General features: G+C 48.4%; 1 protein-coding gene across 2 annotated transcripts in view; it reads left to right on the forward strand.

Annotated features, from left to right (window-relative positions):
- The window catches only part of LOC150054226 (hexokinase-1), a 78,708-nt gene that overhangs the window by 20,809 nt on the left and 36,962 nt on the right, over positions 1-20,937 (forward strand). The window contains exon 1 of one of the 2 annotated variants that reach the window (XM_090346466.1): positions 3,483-3,585. The exons of the other annotated variant lie outside the window; for it this stretch is intronic. Within the exon in view, the coding sequence (XP_090202592.1) occupies positions 3,523-3,585 (63 nt within the window). The 5' untranslated portion in view covers positions 3,483-3,522. Of the gene's footprint in view, positions 1-3,482; positions 3,586-20,937 lie in introns of those variants that run through there. 2 annotated transcript variants of the gene reach the window in all.

Below are 20,937 nucleotides of genomic sequence, written 5' to 3' on the forward strand. Positions count from 1 at the left end.
CATGTTTTCTCCTGTAACATATATAAGGAGAGTCACAAGAATGAACTGAGAATTTTGGGGACACGATAGAAAGTGGAAAGCCACGAAAAGGGAGGAAATTAGGGACCCCCTCTGGGTTAAAGTCTTCCTCCACAGGAAATCTAGGGAGTAATCAAGGCCACTGAGTGGGAGTTTGAGAGTCATGTAACAGGCTCAGGTTTATAATCCTCCTCTGTAGGACGTTGAGGTCTGAGGATGGAGGTTTGAAGCTAACCCAGGCAGGAAAGTGCAAGTCCATGAGACTCTTCTTTCTAGTAAACTAACAAAAAGCTAGAATTACAAAGCCAAGTAACAGAAATTAGAGGCAGACTAATGACTATGTTTAAGGGGAGAGTGGGGAGAGACACCGGATAGGCTGTAGCCATCCCTAGGAAGCTGTCTGATGGGGGCTGATAAGAGCAAAGCCCCAGAGGACAGAAACCCCTATCTATGAGGTAGGCATGACTCAGTGGTATTTATCTGGAGTCCAGGCCGCTGGAGGTGGTAGAGTTAGGATTGACAGAATTCTGGCTAGGCATCAGAACTGGGTTTAAGACCTGGCTTTAATTCTTCCCCAACCTGCTCATGGGCAAGATGACCTACCAGCTGAGTCTTGGGCTCTTCGTCTGTCCAGAAGAGCTTTGGTCTTGCTCAGGATGGATTGCCTCCGCTGTCTGTGCATGCCCTGTGGAGGCACTGAGGCCCAGGAGGCTACTGTGGTGAGTAGTGCCTATGGAAGGTGGACCAGCTGGGCCTTACATGAGAGGGAAGAACAGGGGGATACAGTGGGGGTAGGGTGGGAAGTGACTTCCTGCGGCCTGGGTGAAAGAAGAGATAAGTGTGAAAGAGTGGAGTCAGGTTACAGAAGGCCGCAGCCACTAGACCGGAGATGTTTAAATTTGCTCTATACAAAAGGAAGGGGCTAGGTGGAACTGTGGGAAGGGGTATGATGTGATTAGGCTGCTTTTTAGCAAGATTAATGTGGCCTGGAGCTCAGAATGGCTGGGATGGCGGGAAGCCAGCAGGCAGAGAGGATGTTGGAAGGCTGTTGTTATATTTCTGGCCTGTGGGGAGGGGGTTGGGAGCGATTATGGCTCAGGCCTAGAGCTGTGTCTACCAAATACTGCTGGTCCTTGGGTGCAGGGGTTGCAGATCACAGAGGTACTTTGACTAGGAGCTTCTCCCTCTAGATCAGGCAAGAGACAACAGAAGTACCTTCCTGCTCATGTGTATAGCATAGCATAAGAAGCAGGGCAACTTTTCCAGGACTCTAGGCTCAGATAAGGGTTGAGGAGTAGGTGGGTGATGGCACTGGTTAGGGGCTGGCACAGGCCATGCACATCACTATCTTTGCCTCTGTTAGCCTGCCAACTGTGGTACCAGCCATGTGTAGGTGTAGAGTTAGTGTAAAGGTGCAAAACTCAGTCTTTTATTATCAGAGAGCTCTCAGCCTCAAAAGCTTGACAGAAGCCTATTTATTTGCAGGATTCAAATCAATGGGAATTCAGAAGTTGTCCTTTTATCGATTCAAATTTGAATATGGCACATTGGTAGCATAGTCCATATGGGCTTTTTTTTTTTCCAGTCCTGGGCTTGAGCGCAGGGCCTGAGCACTGTCCTTGGACTTTCTCAAGGCTAGAGCTCTATCAGCACCACTTCCGGTACTGAGGAATTAAACCGGGGTCTTCATGCATGCTAGGCAAGCACTCTACCACTAGGCCAAACTCCCAGTCCAATATGGGCCGATTTTATTTATTTTTTTGGTGCCGGTTCTGGGGCATAAATTTAAGACTATCCCTGAGCTTTTTGTTCAAGATAGTGCTCTACCACTTTTAGCTACAGCACCATTTCCAGGTTTTTGGTAGTTACTTGGAAGTAGTCTCATGGACTTTTCTGCAGTTCAAAGCAAGCCCAAATTGCTTTGAACTGTGATCCTTAGCGCTTAGCTTCCTAAATTAGCTAGGGTTGTAACCATGAGCCACTGACACCTGTCTTGTTACAATGTTTTGGACAGATTTTAAGCAGGGGTATTTTATAGTATTTCACAGTAAGGAAGGGGACAGTCATTAGTATATCCACCTTATGGATACACAGGCTCAGAAAAGTGACTCAGGATGACTCTCCCATAGGTCATCAAGCAGGAGATGAAGACGTTCTTGGAATTGAGGGCTGGGATATCCAAGCAGCATCTAAACTACTGGTTCAGTGGGTAATGGCAGCGTTCAGGCTCTCAGGGGTCCTGAGGAAGGCTGTCTGGGACCTAGACTGTATTTCCCTTCATGCAGCCCAAAGGTTCCCTCCCATCATCTATATAGAGGTTGCATCTGGCAATCTCAGTATGGCACAGGTGAGTCCTGGCCCTTGGCCTATTTGGACAGGATGGGCTGTGGTCCAAGGGGAGGACAGCAAGCCCAGGAGTGAGCATCAACTGCTCTGAAGACAGACCCAAGCCTTACTCCTGATCATAACTTTCGGGTCAGATACAGTCCTGCCAAGATTTAGTCTGAAGGCTTCAATGAGCCTCAGTTTCTTTACCTGTTGAATAAGGCTCATGGCTACAACTTTGAGCTCTTCCTACAAGCTGCCCTTTCCCCAATTTCCTCTGGAGAAATGAAAAGGAAGGCACTTGGGCCAACTCCCACTGGGACTAGTAGTGAAGGGCAAGGAGAGGAGGCTAGGAGACAAAGCCCAAGTGCAGCCCTGCAGTAGAGCCTCGCTCCAGGGTTAGCCACGGGTGGGGTGAAGCATGGCCACGAAGTCCAAGGTGGGCTGGACCCTCGGAGCCGTGAGCGCCGGCAAGCGCAGGGACCCGGGTTCGAGGACCCTGAGGCCTCCCACTTCCCACTTCCGTTCGCTTTCCACGCCCAGTGCCGCCGGGCACCTCCCCATCCGCGAGGCTCCTCGGCGTGTGTGTGTGTGTGTGTGTGTGTGTGTGTGTGTGCGCGCGCGCGCGCGTGCAGGGGAGCCCTAATTTCCGAGGACGGGGACTGCCGCCAAGCCTTAGGCTGCTGTGTCGCAGCAAATCCTCCGGGCTGGGGACGTCTCGTCCTTCCCGGACCGCGCCCCGTGCCTCCCCGGCGGCGAATGGCCCACGCGGGACCGAGCGTTCGGCAGAGCGCCTCCCAGCCCGCGCGGGGCTCCCTACGTGGAGGACGTGCGGAGTGATGCCCGACCCAGGCTGCAGGGGATTTCAGACGTCGCCCGCCCCCTTTCCGGCGCAGAGGGCGCGGCACCTCCGTCCCCGCCCCGCCCCGGAGCACGGCAGCCAATGGGCGCTCAGGAGGCGGACCGGGCGGCGCGGTGACTCTCCCCGGGACGGGAGCGCGGGCCCGGGAGCGCGCGGGCTGACGCCGCGCCCCAGGCCGAAGGGGAGGAGCCTGAGGGGAGCGGAGGAGGAGCCGCCGCGCCGCCCCGGGAGGACCACTGCGCTCACCCCGGCTGCGGAGGACCAGCCGGCCGCGCACGCCCGCCGCCCGGCGCCCCCCCCGCCCGCCGACCGCCAGCATGATCGCCGCGCAGCTCCTGGCCTATTACTTCACCGAGCTGAAGGATGACCAAGTCAAAAAGGTGAGCCCCGCCCGGGCCGCCCCTGCCCTCGCCCCCGCCCGCCGCCGAGCCTCCCGCATCCGCTCGCCGCCGCCTCCATCCTCCGGCCTCCCCCAGGCCAGCGGCTGGTTGGATGAGAGACCTCGCCCTGGGGTTCCCCTCCTCCCGCACGGTGTGCGTCCGTGCGCGCGCGCGTGTGTGTGGAGGAGGGTCGCGGCGGGCCGCGGGCCCCCCGACAGCGGCTTGCTTGCTGCAATGTCCTTGAGACGGGCCGTGGATGTCAGAGGGGGCTCGGGGTCGCACTTGCGCAGCCGGCTGCGTGGGGACCGGCGGGGCGGCCCGCGGGGCCTGCGTGGTGGAAGGGTCTGAGCGCCGTGGGCGGAGGGAGGCGTGATCACGGAGATGCCGCCGGGGAGGTGAGCGGGGGTGCGGGCTGGACGACAGGCATCCCATATTTGGGTTCCCCGCGGAAGGCACTGGGTAGCGCCCCGCTCCCCCCACAGGCACACACGCCGAGAAGCTATCACCAGGAGTCCCCTAGCTCTTGCAGCTGCTCTTAATCTGAAGACCCGATGACCCGCCTGGCTTTCCGGAGCCGGGCGGGGAGTGGAGGCCACCGGAAACGGCTCGTAGGCCTCAGGTCTCCAGCCGCACGTCTGAATGGAATATTTTATTCCTCTTAAGCTTCATTTTCCAGCCAGCTCCGGGTCCGGAGCTCAAATAAGAGAACTTAGTCCCTCGGGTAGGATGAAGGCCTTGACATGTGGCCCGGGTGTTCCCAGCAGAACATCACCGCCTAGGGTAAAATACTATCCACTGGAGGCTCTTGGAGATGTATATCATCTTTCTGCCAGCTTTAGGACTGTATTTTCCAGAAACTGCCTAAGCCATAGGGGAAGACACTCATTTTTCTTTTTAAATCGGTGTGCCAAGCATGGCATAAACCCTTTACCCACCTGGGTAACATCAGTGGTAGGGTTAGCTGGGATGGACTGGCAAAGTCAAACTGTCTCAGATGTTCATAGTAGTTCTATGTACAGGTGAGAGCTGGAAGTGACTGTGATCTTTCTGCTTGGCAGTCTACAGGATGGCCCTGTCCTTAAGACTTTCTCACCTGAGACCTTAGAAAGTAGGCCTTCCTTAGGGCAGGCAGTGACCTCATCAAGGTCACCCAGCCAGTTAGGGGTGGAGTCAAGGTGGGGTTCCTGCCTCCCTCCACCCAAGAACTTGACCAGGACTCCTGGAAATCAGCTGGGGTGGGGTGGGGTGGGGTGGGGGACACACTGAGAAAAGGGCCCTGCACCTTGATCACACATTTTATGCTGACTAGGGGACCAGAATAGTTACTTGATAGGCTTGGGAAATCTGCCTAGAAGGTTGAGTTGTTAAGCCCTAGGGTATATAGTCACATTCGCATGGTGCACCCTGAGAGCCCTTCTGGGAGCTTTGCAAGCAAAAGCATGCCTTTCAGTGTTGGTGTGCATCACAGGTGCTTCTCCCACCATGCTAGTGGGAGGTAGGCCCACTAGCATAGTCTGTGTATTCTAAGAAGTCTCTAGAAGCCAAACATTTCCTGTCCTCCTCCAGCATTTGGGATTCTCTATAGCCTAGGACAGCAGGTCCCTGGATTGGGACCATAAGGACTTTCTATGAGCCCTCCAGCATCCACACCTACCACTTGTGGGGCTATGGGCTGTACAGTGTGGTGCTCAGCAGCTAAGCTGAACCCAAGTTTGGATTGGACTCCATAGACATCAGACCCACAGTGTCTGGTGTAGCCACAGAGTTTGCACGGTTTACTAGGCCATGTAGGTATCTTAAGTGTGTGATATTTTTTTTATCTCTCTAATCCTAAATCCTGCTCATTCTGAATCTGGGATCCCTTATCCCTTTCCTCTAGCTGAAGAACCTTGCTGGAGGAGGGAGGGTCCTGAGGCTAAAACTTTTTACCAGTTAGTATTGTTATCAGATTCTTAAAACAGTAACCAAATAACAAAACCCCCAAATAGCTTACTTATACCTCACCCAGGACTTCTACCTCTTGGGATGAGGCAGCATGTTGGTTCTGGCCCCAGAGTGCCACATTCACCTACATGGTGGGTTGGGTGGCCTTGCCTTGTGTGAGTGTGGTCCCTGGGAGGCTTCCTGGGCTTCCTGAAGATAAGCACCTAGTGTTTACCCACTGCTGAGGGTGGCCTGCTTAGGGGTCAAGACTTAAGAGATCTACCTTTCTCTCATAGAGAGAAAGGCTGGCTGGAGTTCAGGACTCCAAGCCCCCTTCTTCTTGTGGGGCTGGGCCTAGTGTGTTACCCAAAGGAAAGTCTGTGTGTTCCAGAGGGGCCGGCCATGATGATTCAGCCCTCTAGTCCCAGGCAGACCTGGGCTCTGGAGGCAGACCTGACATTCTCCCATTCCTTTGGCAATCCATGCCGGTCTTCTGGCTCTCCAGCAGGAGGAAGGAGGGTGGGGTCATGCTGTGATTGCTCACTATACCACAGCTACCACCAGAGGGTACATTTCTTTCTCTACCTCAGTCATTCAGCTTCACAGAGTGTGTTCTGGGCTGTGATAGTTCCAGCATCTGACTTCTCAGCTCTGAGCACCCAGCTTAGGTGCTGGGTGCTGTAAAAGGGTGCCTAGGCGTAATTCCTATGGTATTTGGAGGGAAAGGGGAAGGGGGAGGCATGTGTGTACTTGTGAATACCCCCCATTAACTAGATGCTAGTTGTGCAGTCAGAGGTGGGTCCTTTTACCTCTAAGTGACTTTTAACATGCCTCTCTCCTGCCAGCTTCCTCCATTTGGCTTGACTCTGACCAACCTGGAGAAAGGTGTAGGATAGTGTGTGGTTTGTTTAGAAAATGAAGATGGGCTCTGGAAGGTCCGAAAGAAACTTTAAAGAAAGGTTTGACTTCCCTGGGCTTGTCCCAATGGCAAGCGAATATTAATGGATTTTCTCTGGATCTTATCTCTGTATTGGATCTTCATCTCCCAGCCCCACCCTAAGTAATCCCCATTAGGAGGTGGACAAACTGGTGAGATTTGCCTGGTAGCCCAACCCTGGAGTCCCTTGAATCCTTGGCTCAGAAAGTTTGAGGTAGATTATGCTTAGTAATTAAAGGGCCACCCAAGGTCCATATCCTCAGAGCCAGGGAAGAGGCTGTTCCTTATTGCTGTGGAAAGAGGTATGAGTTATACAATTATGAAGAATGCCTTTACACCTTTCAACCTGGTAGTGTACACATAGTCAGTGAAACATCCTTGATGAGTCTTCACTTTGTAATCCTCTGTCTCTCCATCTTGGGGCTTCTCCCCCACAGCAGCCTGTCATCATCTGTTTGGATCACTCAGGAATGTCGTGAGGGAATAAACCGAGCAGGAGGAGTGGCTGGGAGGTACTTCCACGTCTGACCACGCTGCACGGTGCTCCCTCCTACGCTCCTGCTGTTCTCAGGGAAGCATGGGTAGCTTTCCCCCAAAAGGCTGATTGGGCGTGACTGAGACTGTCTGGGTCTGTGAGTGCATACTGCCTGGTTAGTAGAAGTAACCTCTGGAGCCAACTCTGCGCATGCCTGAGGTTGGGAGAGCTGTTGGGTACAGAGGCAGCTATGTACCTCCATATCCAAGAATCGGCGGTGGCCAGATGGCTGGCTATTGATTTGCGGCGCCTTAGAATCACATCCCATCACAGGAACAAAATCATGTCTGTAAAAAAGGTTGTTCAGGATACTGTGCTAGGTAGGCTAAGGTGACAGCTCTAAATGAGGCAGAAGGGGTCCCCGGCCCCTTGTCTCATAAAATACAAGTAATTATTTGTTGTCTTAAGATATGTGCCAAGCAAATGAACCACAATGTGTAGAATACTCACTGCTATGGTGGCCTGGTGGTCACATTGTGGGAGGGAAGGTCACAATGATCCAATAAAGCCTAGCTCTGGATTTATTAATCTGAGAAAGCGTGGGCTTAGTCTAATTTACACTGGGTTGTGTTTATTGTATCTGGTCTTCTGCTTACCTCTCTAAACAAGGATATCCTTCCTATTTTGAAACTTTGTAAAGTGGAGCCAGATAGTAGCCAAAATGTAGTTTTTTTCTTCCTCTCTGTCTTCAATGGTTGTTTAGATCTGATCATCTTAAAGTACTTTGTGTATCATCTCAGATGTCAGTTACTTATACATATATACATATAACGAGTCATAATTACATTATAAGTATTTGAACTGCAAAAATATACTGCTCTTTAATATTAAAAGATGACTTGCCACTTTAAAAAAATACACTGCTAGACATTTGCTCATTCAGAAACTTTAGGGAGAAGGAGGCAGATTCCTGCAGGGGGGAAAGGGTTGTCAGCAGGTCAGTGCAGAAAGCAGTGCCAATTAGGAAAGGGTTATTTGATTCTGTGACTGATGAATTTCATTAGAAGGTTCATAAACAAACAAACAAACATTCTCTGCAAGATTGTTAGCACAGGACATACTATTCCTGGGCATCTGGGCTGCTTTCTCCCTTCGCCTGCCTGTGTGCTACTGGGGACTGAAGCCTGAGAGCAGAGGTTTCATTCCTCACACAGAAACAGGGAAAGAAATCCGACCCAGAAGAGAACCTTTTTCTTAGCTTGCAAGGAAATTAGGAATGGGACCCAAAGGGTTCATCTTGCTGCCTCTGCTTCCTGTAGGAGAAAAAGGCATCTGTGCTTATTTTAGTAGTTCATCTTAGAACTTTTTTTAGTTCTATCCTCCACAAATGAAAAAAAACAATTGTGAGTTTTTATTTTGATATACTCGAGGCACACTGGAAAAAAGTTGAGATTAACATAACAAGTACATGTGCACCCAGTATTTAGCTAGAGAAGTTAGACAAGGTTATAGTTAACATCACAGATAGCCTTGGAGGTAGAGCCCTTCCAGCATTTCTTGGGGGGCTCATTTTCTTTCTCCAGAGATGACCTCTGTCCTGAATTGGGCATTTGTCATTTCATGAATGCTTTTATACTTTTAGTATATTTGCATGCATTTTGTATGTAGCATATTGTATTGCTGTATGTACGTTTTTAACCATTTGTAAGTGCTGTTATGCCTTATGTATTGCTTCTTATGGCCTTAGATTTGGTTGGTGGTGATACACACACACACACACACACACACACACACACACACACACACACACACATCCTTCTGCCAATGTGCCTTTTTTTTGCCAGTCTTGGGGGCTTGAACTCAGGGCCTAGGCACTGTCCCTGAGCTTCTTTTGCTCACTCTGCTACTAGAACCACTTCTGTTTTATCTGTTTATGTGGTACTGAGCAATCAAACCCAGGGCTTCATGCATGCTAGGCAAGGACTGTATCTCAAAGCCACATTCCCAGACTCCAACATATATATATATATATATATATATATATATATATATATATATATGGATATATATATGTATATTTGATGCTCAGTCATGTAACTCTCAATCATTTAAACTACTGGGTGTTCTTATATTGTTTATACATGTGACCATTCTTTTCATGGTATCTAGTTTTTCATCTAACAGTGCTTCGGTGGACATTCAAACAGTGGCAGCTAGCACCTGAGCAACTTTCTCTGGGCCCTGATCTGGCCTTGTTTCTCAAACTTGAGTTACTAACTGGGGCACCTTGCTGTTCATTTCATTTTGCCCAGTTACCATCCTCTGGGCTGTGCCATATTACATTCCTGTGAGTATGTGGGGTTGCCATTCTTCATGCCAACCCTTTGCGAACTTGTAATCCATCGTTTTCAGTCATTTCCATACATGTTACAGCCTGGTAGCTTACTTTAAAATTAGCCTGCTACCTAATGTCCCTTATCAAACAAACAGCCCAGGTTGCAGAGTTTCATTGAGTGACCTGACAACTGTTTTGATGAGCCTCATGGTGAGCCGGTGGGGTGGCTGCAGAGGAGGGCTAAAGATCCCTGGAAACTCACCCTGTGTGCTGTGGATCCACCTTTTGCAGAGCAGGCTTTCTTGTTCCCAAAGTGTGTCCACCCCCATTTAGAGGCAGCAGCTTCTTTCTAACTATCTTTCCTAAAAGGAGAGGGTGGCTGTACTCTTGTGGCCAGGCCTGGCGGGAAGGAAAGGTAATGGTGAAGATTATAGCCTTGTCCTGGTGCAAACAGAAGCTGAACTGGCCCTGTGTAAGCCGAAAATGTCGGCTCTGGCTCAACTCAGTCTCTGCTAGCTGTAGGCTCCAGATGCTCGGACCAGCAGGGAACCTGTGGAGAGGGAAAGGTGGGTGGCATTCCTGCCTTCTGTGAGTGTTTCCTCTTTCTCAGCTTCTCTTACCAGAGGTCTTCTACTTTACTGTTACACTAATCAACCTAATCAAGGCCAACCTATATTATGGGTGTTATTAACCCTCTCAACCCCCACTAGATTCCTGCATGGAGACCCTGGACTTCATCCAGAGAGGGAAGATAGAGCCTGTGCTCAGACCCGTGGAGCATGGCAAAGGGGGCTTTGACCTATTTTCATTTGGACTATAAATCATATAGCATGAATTCTTTTTGTTGCTGTTGCTTTGTTCTTTGAGACAGTTTTATTATGTAGCCACTCTGTAGCCTTAAACCCGCTGTCTTCTTGCTTCAGCCTCCCAAACCTGAATTACAGGCATGAGCCACTTCACCTGGCTTCAAGGTTCTCTATCTTAAAAAGTGTACAGTTCACTAGTATCTAATACATTCATAAGGGTGTGCAACCAGTGTCACCATCCTAATGTAAAATGCTTTTATCCCTCCTGGCAACCACTTACCTACATCTATTTTCTTGTTTATGGAGTTGCCTCTTCTGGACATTTCATCAAAATGAGATTATACAAAATGTGGCCTTTTGGGGCCGGGAGTTTGGTCTAGTGGTAGAGTGCTTGCCTAGCATGAATGAAGATCCAGGTTCAATTTCTCCCTACCACATACATAGAAAAAAAAAGCTGGAAGTGGTGCTGTGGCTCAAGTGGTAAGATCACTAGCCTTGAGGAAAAATCCCAAGGACAGGCCCTGAGTTCAAGCCTTGGGACTGACAAAAAAAAGAAAAAGAAGCAACATAAGAGGAATCCTTCCTCCCTATGCTTATACTAGAAGAAGACCCCAGAGCCCCTTCTAATGTCTGCTAGTAGCCTCTGTGTAAATGTGACTGTCAAATTTCATGATTACATGGAGGTTGCCTTCATTGTCTACATTTCATTTCTCTCATGGCTGCTGGGCCCTTCTAGGACCTCGTCAGCATGGGCAGGGTAAGTAGATTAGGAAGCCCAGGCTGCTATTACAGTAAAGACCCCACCACTCTTGCAAAGTAAGCTGGGATGTAAGGGATGTAGGTCTTTCTTTTGTTCGTTCATTTGTTCTTTCTTTCCTTTTTTTTTTTTTTTTTTTTGTCGTGGGGCTGGGGCTTGAACTCTGGGCCTGGGCGCTGTCCCTGAGCTCTTCAGTTCAAGGCTAGTGCTCTACTATTTGAGCCACATTGCCACTTCCAGTTTTCTGGTGGTTAACTGGAGATAAGAGTCTCATGGACTTTAGTGCCTGGGTTGGCTTTGAACCATGTCAGATGTCAGCCTCCAGAGTAGCTAGGATTACAGGCGTGAGCCACTGGCACCCAGCTCTTCCTACATCTTATCTGGAGGGTAAGTGAGGCCCACAAAATGGAGTTGAGTTGACAGGATCCCCGTGGTCAGAAAGCAGTAGAGCCAATGTGGGGACACAGCCTCCTTGATCTGCCCTCCATGGGTGGATCTTGCTGTGCATGCAAAACCAGAACTATGGATAATTTCCCCAGTTAATTAGTGCCAATCCTGGGGTTTGAGCTCAAGATCTGTGTATTGTCCTTGAGCTTTTGTTCTTAAGCCACCCCTTACTTTTGGCCTTTTGCTGGTTAATTGGAGATAAAAGTCTCAGGAACTTGTCTTCCCAGGTTTGCTTCAAGCCACAATCCTCAGATCTCAGCCTCTTGTGTACCTAGGATTACAGGTGTGAGCCACTTATGCCTGGTGCCAGGCTATGTATTTACTTTATTTTTTGGTTTTTTATTATTATAAAAGGGATGTACAGAGTGGTCACATAAATAAGGTGAAGAATATGTGTGTATATATATGTATGACAAATCACCCCAGCCCTTGTTCTCTCCCAGATTTTCTATGTCCACTCATAAGTTGTGTAGTTCATTTTCAACATAATGTCCAGTGAGTACCATTGGTGCATTTACTTACCCTTTGTCTCCCCATTACACTCCCAAAGACAGATAAACAGAACAAAAAGGAAAGAAGGAAAACAGTGAAAAAGGAAAACAAACAAACAAAAAACCAAAACTTTTTGTTTTCATTTCCTAGAATTCATTTTGGTAGATACCATGTTGTAGGATCAGATGCACATAGGCATTGTGCTTTTCTGTTCTCCCAAGAGCATCCTCCTCCGGTCTCACTGTGTGTGAATGTGTAGAGACTTGTGTAATACAGTATGTCCCTTAGTTTAGCTCTAGCCTCCACATATGAGGAAGAAAAATGCTCCATTTGTCTCTCTGAGATTGGCTTACCTCATGTAACAGGATTTGTTCTAGGTCCAGCCATTTTATTTACTTAGTTTTTGGACAAGGTTTCCCTTTGAGTTCAGGCTGGCCTTGAACTTCTGCCTTACTGTCCAAGTATTTAGGGTTACAGGTGTGCATCACAGTGTGCTATGCTCAGCTTCCCCAGTTTTTCTCCAATGGGTTCTAGCTTCTTTGTCCATTCATGTTATTTTATGTCTGTCCATTTCCTTTTTTTTTTTTTTCTTTTAGTGGGGACTGAGGTTTGAACTTGACCTTGTTTGTGCTAGATACAGGTCCTACTAGAGCCGCACCCTGGACCATCATTTTCCTATGAAGGCGTTCACATAAAACATATTAATTTGTAAATTTTCCCTTATTGATCTCTGTTTTATGGTAGGAGGCTCGGGACTCCTATCCCAGAACTCTCTCCCTTACAGTGCTCTGCTTTATAAAAGCCTCTCAGCAGAAACCACCACTGCCATGGCAGGTTCTTAGAGTGGAGCCATCTAAAGGTTGGAGTCCTACCTTCCAGAGCAGCAGCCACCTGTTCCTGCAGGTTCCAGTCGCTTGAATGTGCCCAGTCCGATTTGATATGCTGTTGAGTGTCAAATCCACGCAAGTTCCAACAAAAAAATTCACTGTGCCAAGAGAATATAAAATAACTCATTAAACTGAATGATGGCAACTCATGCCTGTAATCATAACAACAACTCAGAAGATTGAAGTCTAAGAATCCCAGTTCAAAGCTAGCCGAGGAAAGTCTGTGAGATTCTTATCATTAATTAACCAGCAGAAAACCAAACCAAAACAACAGCAACAGCAGCTGTGTCTCAAGCAGCAGAGAACTAGGCTTGAGTGAAAGAACTATAGTGACAGATCAGCCCCAGCACTGGCATAAAACAATAAAATAAAATAACATTAATATCTTAGGGGGCTTAGCTGGAAGAGCATTTGCCTGGCATGTGTATGGCCTTGGAAAAGTAATAATATTGACTACATGTTCTAGTAGTATTTGAGATCTACTGGACTGAATAAAGTATTATTTTTCATTTGTTTATTATAAATGTGGTTCCTGAAAATTTTTGTTTACGTTTACTACTTGAACCACAATTCCATTTCTGGCTTTTTGCAAGAAAAGGTAAGAGTCTTAGATTCTTTTGCCCTGGCTGACTTCAAACCCTAGTCCTCAGATTTCAGCCTTCTGAGTAGCTGGGGTTGTGCATGTGAACTGCCAGTGCTTAGCCTTGCATTCTGTTCCTGGTAGGTAGTGATTTTGATGGCTCAGAGGTGTGGATACACTGAATTAAAAACCTGTAGCACTGCTAAGAAGGAATAATAAGGGATGCTCAGACACTTGCATTGAAAGCAATGAATTCCTGTGGGTCCTTGAGCTTCAGTTTCCTCCTCTGTCAGATCGGGTGATTCCTACCTGTTACCTGCCCACCCAATAAACTGGATGTAGCATTTTACTGCCAGGTTGGCATTGTGTTCTCACCTGGGACACCTTGAGCACAGACAGCCTTTGCCTCTCACTGTGGGAGTTCCTGGGCCTCACCATGTGGGTTTGGGGAATGTCAGTGCTGTGAGACACGTGCCTGCCACGTGGGAGGGCAAGGTGAAACCTTTCACTTTGCTGTGCTTTACTGATGGGAACATAGCTGAAAGGAACTTGCTCCAGGTCCTCAATGTCACTGGATGGGCGGCCCAAGGGCTTTCCATTTCTGGACTGTGTTTCCCTGCAGTATTTGTAACCTGCATGTTGGGACAAGAAACCTGTCTGCACTTCAGTTGTCCTCTTTTTGTCTGACATGCCTAGGTCACTGGGAATTGTGGGCTGATCCCCTCTGGAGCCACACACTAGAGCCTGTTTTTCCTGCCCTGCCACATTCAGGAGCTTCTGTGTCTCCCTCCTGGGCCCTGCAAGCCTTTCATAGCTTTAGCTAGTTCCTTGTGACAGAGGATTGACCACTGTTACCAGCCTGGGAGTTCCTTACGGTGTAAAAGTCACCTGGAGGACCTTGGGCCAAAGACTCACTCTGGCCCTCCTGGCTGAAGAGACTGAGGAATAAGGGAAGGAGCATTGAGTGTGGAGGCTGAAGCCCATATTGCCCTGTTTGCTAGGTGAATGGGGTAGTTTTGCTTGATTGTGAAGTCAGGGCTTGTATGTGAGGTGTAGATTTGGATCTGAGTGGGTGCCCAGCGTGTTCCTAGCCACATTCTCCTCCTATGGCCTTGTCACCACCTGCAGGTGAAGGTTTATGAAATTTCCATCTAAAAATGGGGACTCTTCACTTAAGAATGAGGATCTTAAATTGGATGCCAGTGGCTCACAATTGTAATCCTAAACTACTCAGGAGGCTGAGATCTGAGGAGTGTGGTTTGAGTCTAGCCTGGGCAAAAAAGGTTGTGAGACTTGTTTAGTCAGCAAAAAGCCAGAAGTGGACCTGTGGCTCAAGTGGTTGAGCATCCACCTTGAGTGGAAAAGCTAAGGGACAGTCCTTAATTCCTGAGCTCAGCTCTAATACAGATATTCAAGTCTATGCATGTGTGTGGGCACGCACGCGTGCATGCCCACACACACGAATGGAGAATTTTGTTTTCTTCCTGATTTGTTGTGAGTACACTGAGTTGCATGAATAGTCTTCAGGGCAGTTCTGATGTGTAAGCAGTTGGGAACAGTGCAGAAGCTTGGCATGTGTGGCTTGTGGGTGCCTAAGGGATTTGAATGCTCTTGGATTTTGTTTCTTCTCTGGTGCTTTTGCACTGAGGAAAGTCTACAGTGGAATCTGTTTTCCCCAAGCACATTACTTTGGTGATTTGCCGTATTTCAGAAGTTTTTAGGAAGCTGAGCAGCAGCAGGAGACTCCTGATTAGCTTCTAGTGTCTGTTGGGCCTCAGCCAGCAATGGAAACTGAATGGAAAATGAATTCTGGGGCTGGGTATTATCCCTAAGCTAAGCTCAAGGCTGCTGTCCTACCCCTTGAGCCACAGTGCCACTTCAGTCTTCTAGTGGTTAATTGGAGATAAGAGTCTTACCGACTTAGTGTTTGGGCTGGCTTTGAGTGAGATCCTAAGATCTCAGCCTTCCTAGTAGCTAGGATTACAGTTACGAGCTACTGCACCCAGCAAGAGAGATGTTTTGAGGGGAAGAACCACACCTCCCAGGTGCTGGAGATGGCATTAAAGCTTTGACTGGCACTAAAGGGCTGACCCATTGCGGGCAGAAGAGTTTCTAGGCCTCAGTTGAGCCAGCAAACCTTGTGAGACCTCCCTGGGCTAGGTGCCATCAGAGACCTCTTGCCCAGTGAGGAGCCATCCAGCCCAGCTGAGGGCAGTATCCCCAGGGCTTGAGGCAGAAGGCACGGCCCTTGTGTTCCTGGCACTCCTAACTGAGCAGAAGTATGGGTCACGCAAGGTGAGGAAAGATATCCCCTGGGGCCAGCTGAGCACTCTGCAGTGACATCTATGCTGTGGGGATTAGGAGAGGACAGTGTGGGGTTGGGTGGTGTGGAGTCGGTGCTCTACACAAGGTGAGTTTGGATGTGGCTTTCAGAGAAAGAGTCATGGCATCACAAGGCATCCAAGGGCTTCCCTGAATTCCCCAGGTTTCATGCAAAACCACAAGTCCTTGAGCTATGAGTCCTTTCAGAATGTGTCACAAGAAGAATGTCACAAGGTGAAAGTTTTAGCAAGGATTTATTTCAATAAAGCAAGAGAAAGTAGGGAGATGTGGAAAAAAGAGAAACATTTCCTGCTCCCTGTGCAAGAAACAAGTGTTAAAATTCCAAATAGTGGTTCTCCTCTGTGGCCTTCATACTGGGAGGATGCACTAGGTCTGAGGTGCTGCCACCCCCGGCTATTCTGGTGGCCTGGATGGGCTGCTTAGTATGAGGAACTGTTGGTGGGTTTTAGGGTTCTGTTCGTTTCTGGGATAAGCATCTCACCTTTCTTGGAGGTTCTCAGCTTTTTACCATTCCAAAAGAGGAGGCAGGTTTAGATTTCTTCATCCTTGTAACTGAAAGGAGGAAAGTGAAGAAGGGAGCTTGCTTGCTTGCTTCCTTCCTCCCCCCCCCCTTTTGCCAGTCCTGAGACTTGAACTCAGGGCCTGGGTATTGTCCTTGGATACTTTTTGCTCAAGAGTAGAGCTTTGCCACGTGAGCCACAGTGCCACACTTCTGCTTTTTCTGAGTGTGTAGTACCAAGGAATCGAACCCAGGGCTTCATGCATGCTAGGCGAGCACTTTACCACTAGGCTAGGCTTCCTGGCCCCTTAACTGTTTTTTTAGTTTGCTTCCTGGTTTTACCTACAGAGTCTGGCCCCAAGCCTGTTTGTCTGTACAAACAGACAAAAAACAAACCCTGATATCTGTTGGAATGTTCGAATGTTTGTTAGGTAGGACAATAATCCTAAGATGGAAAGTTGTATTTCTCTGTCTCTGTCTGTCTATCTCTCTCATTTTCTGGAGCTTTAGGGAAAATTTACACCTTTTAACTTTATGTGTTTATGTATACTTTAATTTTTGTGGTCCTGAACCCAGGACTTTGTGTTTTGTAGGTAAGCACTCTGGCCACATACCTAGCTCTGTTCGAATATTTCTAGAACAAAAATTTAAATATGGTCATAGTAATGGTTATTATTTTGAATCAAGGTTTTATGATGTAGCCTAGGCTGGCTTTGAATTCTGGTCTCCTTACTTCAACCTCCCATGTGCTGGAATTACAGGTATGTGCCACCTCACTGGCTCTAAACCAAACCACTTGGAAAGCAACAATGAATCGAGAGAGAGAAAGAGAGAGAGAGAGATGCAGAGAGAGAGAGAGGGGGGGGGAGGCACAGACAGAGAGAGAGATGCAGAGAGAGAGAGGAGAGAGAGAGAGAGAGAGAGAGAGAGAGACAGAGAGACAGAGAGACAGAGAGACAGAGACAGAGAGACAGAGAGACAGAGAGATTGTATATATTTGCTTGTTTGCTATTGGGGACTGATTCTGCTACACAGGGTTCTAACACTTGAGCCACTCCCCAGTCATTTGTTTTCTTCTGTGTTTTGAGTTAGGGTCTCAAGAGCCTTTTTACTCTTGTTGGCCCCAACTTAATATCCATCCTCCTGCTTCTTCCTCCTAGTAGCTGGAATTACAGATGTTCAGCTCCTTAGACTTTGTCACAGGTACACTTTAAAGTTACTTATCTACCAGGAGTTCCCCAGTCACACACAGTGTGTCAGTGGAGGATGAGGAAAACGAGTGCTACCGATGCTTACTTTTTTGTTGCTGTCACATTATAAACCTTTGAGGTGGAGGTGGTGGATCCTCACCTTAGAAGAGGAATGCAAGGCCCAGTGAAGTTAAATAACAACTTTCTGAAGATCTCATGATTGGCAGATAGATCTTGGATTAGAATGCAGCCCTCTTTGCCTATAGTTCTTGTTCCTTCTAACCCATGAGGAAGAATGTATGTGCTTAAGCAGAAGCTCCAAATGACAGGTTATAAGACTTGGACTCTAGACCCTCATATAAACCTGTGACTTTGAATGAGTCACTGGTCTCGACTTCCTCTCTGGTAAAATGGAGATGATGACATTTTTCCTTCCTATTTCCCAGCATTATAGTGAGTTGGTGTTTGGCTCATTTCATGCTTTGCTATGAAGTGTACTGGAATGAGGGTGCAAGTTCTGGCTCTGGGCTGCAGACAGAAAGCCCCTGCTAATGTATCACCCTTCTGTCCCCAGCCAGCCTCCTTAGGGAAGGGAAGTGAAGACTATGTTGAAATGTCCGCCCTAGATGTGTGGTAACACCCTCCTCACCCTTTACTGCCTGTTCTCCAGTTTCATTTGCAAGTAAAGTGTCTTGATTGGAAAGTTCATTGTATTTAACATTTTTGAGGGTGGTTCTGAAGTTTTGTTTTTTTTTGTCAGTCATGGGGTTTGAACTCTGTGCCTGGGCATTGTCTGTGAGCTCTTGAGCTCAAGGCTAGTTTTCTACCACTTTAAGCCACAGTGCCACTTCCTGTTTTCTGGTGGTTAATTGGAGATAAGAGTCTTGAGCCATACCCCCAACCCTTTTTGCTTCCGTTACTTTTCTGAGGGGTCTCATGCTTCTTGCCTAGCCTGGCCTCAAACCATGTTCCTCCTACCATGGTGTGCCACATAGCAGAGATGTAGCTGGAGTATGATAGGTGTGTGTCACCACATCTGGCTTGTTGGTTGAGATGGGATGTTGCCAACTGTTTTTTTTTTTTTTTTTTTTTTTTGCCAGTCCTGGGGCTTGAACTCAGGTTCTGGGCACTGACCTTTGACACTTTTGCTCAAGGCTAGCGCTCTGCCACTTGAGCTACAGTGCAACTTCCAGCTTTTTCTGTGTATGTGGTACTGAGGAATTGAACCACAGGGCTTCCTGCATGCTGGGCAAGCACTCTACCACTAGGCCGCGTGCTGAGCCCCCCCCCCCACTTTTTTTTGCTAGTCCCAGGGCTTGAACTCAGGGCCCACACACTGTCCCTGAGCTGCTTTTGCTTAAGGCTAGTGCTCTACCACTTAAACCCAGTGCTACTTCCGGCTTTTTCTGTTTATGTGGTCCTGAGGAATCGAATCCAGAGCTTCATACTTGCTAGGCACGCGCTCTCCCACTAAGCCACATTCCCAGCACCTCAGTTCAGTTCTTTTGAATGTCTTATCTAAGCAGGCCTTGAACTGTGATACTCTGATCTCTGTCCCCCAAGTATCTGAGATTCCAGATATAGACCACTGGCCCTAGCCCTGGCAAGTTCATTTTAAAGGCATGTTCTGATCAGCTTTAGTCCTGCTGGTTGCTCTGTCTCATCCTCTTTTTTGAGCTAGAGCCTTGAGCTGGCCTTGAACTCAGGATCTCCTACCTTAGTCTCCTCAGTGCTGGGATTATAGATGTATACCATCCTCCTGACACTGCCTCACTTTTTATTTTTAAATTTTAATGGTTCTGGGGCTTGAACCCTGGGTCTGGGTACTGTCCCTGAGCTTTTGTGCTCAAGGCTAGCACTCTCACTGCTCAAGCCACAGCTTTACTTGGGCTTTTTGGTTAATTGGGGATAAGAGTCTCATGGACTGTTCTGCTTGAGTTGGCTTTGAGCCTCAGAGCCATTCATTCATTCTTGATTGTCAGGGGAAAGTGAATGGGAGAGAGAGAATGAAATCGTCCATGGCCCTGCCCCTTCTTAGAGGAGGTAAAAATGCCCAAGTTGCCAGTAGTGACTGCTGGCCCTGCCACAACCAGCCTGCTCACTTGGGCATGCTCATCCTTGAATTTGTGTATGTGTGTGGGGGGGGATGAGGGAGGATAGAGCAAAAGTATCTGAATATGCTATGCTGAGGACCGAAATTACAAAAGTAACAGAGTCACAAAGGACAAACCCCGGGGGCCCTCTGCCAGCTCTTCCTACTGAGTTTTTGGTTCATCCTTGCTTTCTGTTAAAGTGAAGTCTCGCCATGTAGCCCAGGCTGCCTTCATCCCACCATCCTCCTGCCTCTGACCCCGAGTGCTGGGATCATAGGCATGTACCACCATGCTGGCTTCTGCTGGAGTTTTTGTAGGCTCCACAGCAAATGTGTAAGATGATGGCAGGCTGGACTGGTCTGAAGAGGGAACAGGCCTTGTGACCAGGTCCTCTTCTGGACTTCTGGGAGTTTTCTTCAGGTTGCCTTGATGGCTTTTCTCTAGTACTACTGCTTTTGGGCCCCCAAAGGCCGCAGTCCAGTGGGCTCATTTCTGTTGAGACTTGTGCCAGGGAGTGCCCTGCTGGGCCTTGTGGCCAGGTACCTGGGGGTTGATGGCTCCCCTGTCCAGCTGAGCCCTGAGCCTGCCTGGTTCCCTCCTCCCTGCAGGGCTGAGGATCAATAACAAGAAGCCTTGCTTAGGCTGGAGATGTGGCTCAGCAGTAAGAATGCCTGCCTGGTAAATGTCAGGTCCTGAATTCCAAGCCTAGTACTGCCAAGAAATAAAAGTAAAAAAGAAAAGGCTTTGCTAGATCCTTGTGATCTGCATGAGGCCTCCCAGTTCCCACGTCTCTCCCTAGAGGGTTTGTGCCCTGTGTGACTCGTGCCTGTGCAGGAAAGTGGACAGCCTTTCCCTATACCTGACCCTAGGAGGCGGAGGGGCTGTGGGGCTTCAGAGAGCGCAGCCTTTTCTAGTAGTTCCTCTTCATCCGAGGAAAACCTCAAGCACTTGCTTTAGATGAGCCCTCCATAGAGTAGGGGACGGCCTTTCTTAGGATCCAGGAAGAATGTACAGATAAGCCTTAGGCTTTAGACCTCACTCCCCTGGCTGTGTGCTTTGAACTCATCCCTCAGTATTTTGCAGCCTCAGTCTTCACATCTGTAGAATGGGGGTTAAGAATGTCCCCTTTAATGATGTGGAAGCATTTGTTAGATATGTAAAGCATGTATAAGTACGAAGCAGTCTCCTGGCAGCCAGTGTTATATGAATTGCTCTTCTGTGGCAATGAGGGGGTGAGATGTGACATTTCATTCCCTGGGCTGGGCATTCAGCTGGAGGGAGAAGGGGACAACAGGTGTATACTTTCCCCTCTCTGCCCGCCCCATACTCGGGGCCTGGGCTTTTTCAGTCTACCATTTGAGCCATACCTCCACTTCTGGCTTTTTGGTAGTTAATGATAAGAGTTCCATGGGCTTTCCTGCCCTAGCTGACTTTGAACCACCATCCTCAGATCTCTGCCTCCTGAGACTTCCACTGCGCCTGGCTGGGTTATTGCGTCTATCCATGTTGAACTCATTTCTCTGGACTGCAAACATGATTGTTTTTCATGTTTGTCCCTCCCAGCACACCTGCTCGTACATCTTGAACA

This window comes from Megascapheus bottae, chromosome 15 (assembly GCF_031878675.1).
Source record: "Megascapheus bottae isolate mThoBot1 chromosome 15, mThoBot2.hap1, whole genome shotgun sequence".
In the NCBI taxonomy this organism is placed as follows: domain Eukaryota; kingdom Metazoa; phylum Chordata; class Mammalia; order Rodentia; family Geomyidae; genus Megascapheus; species Megascapheus bottae.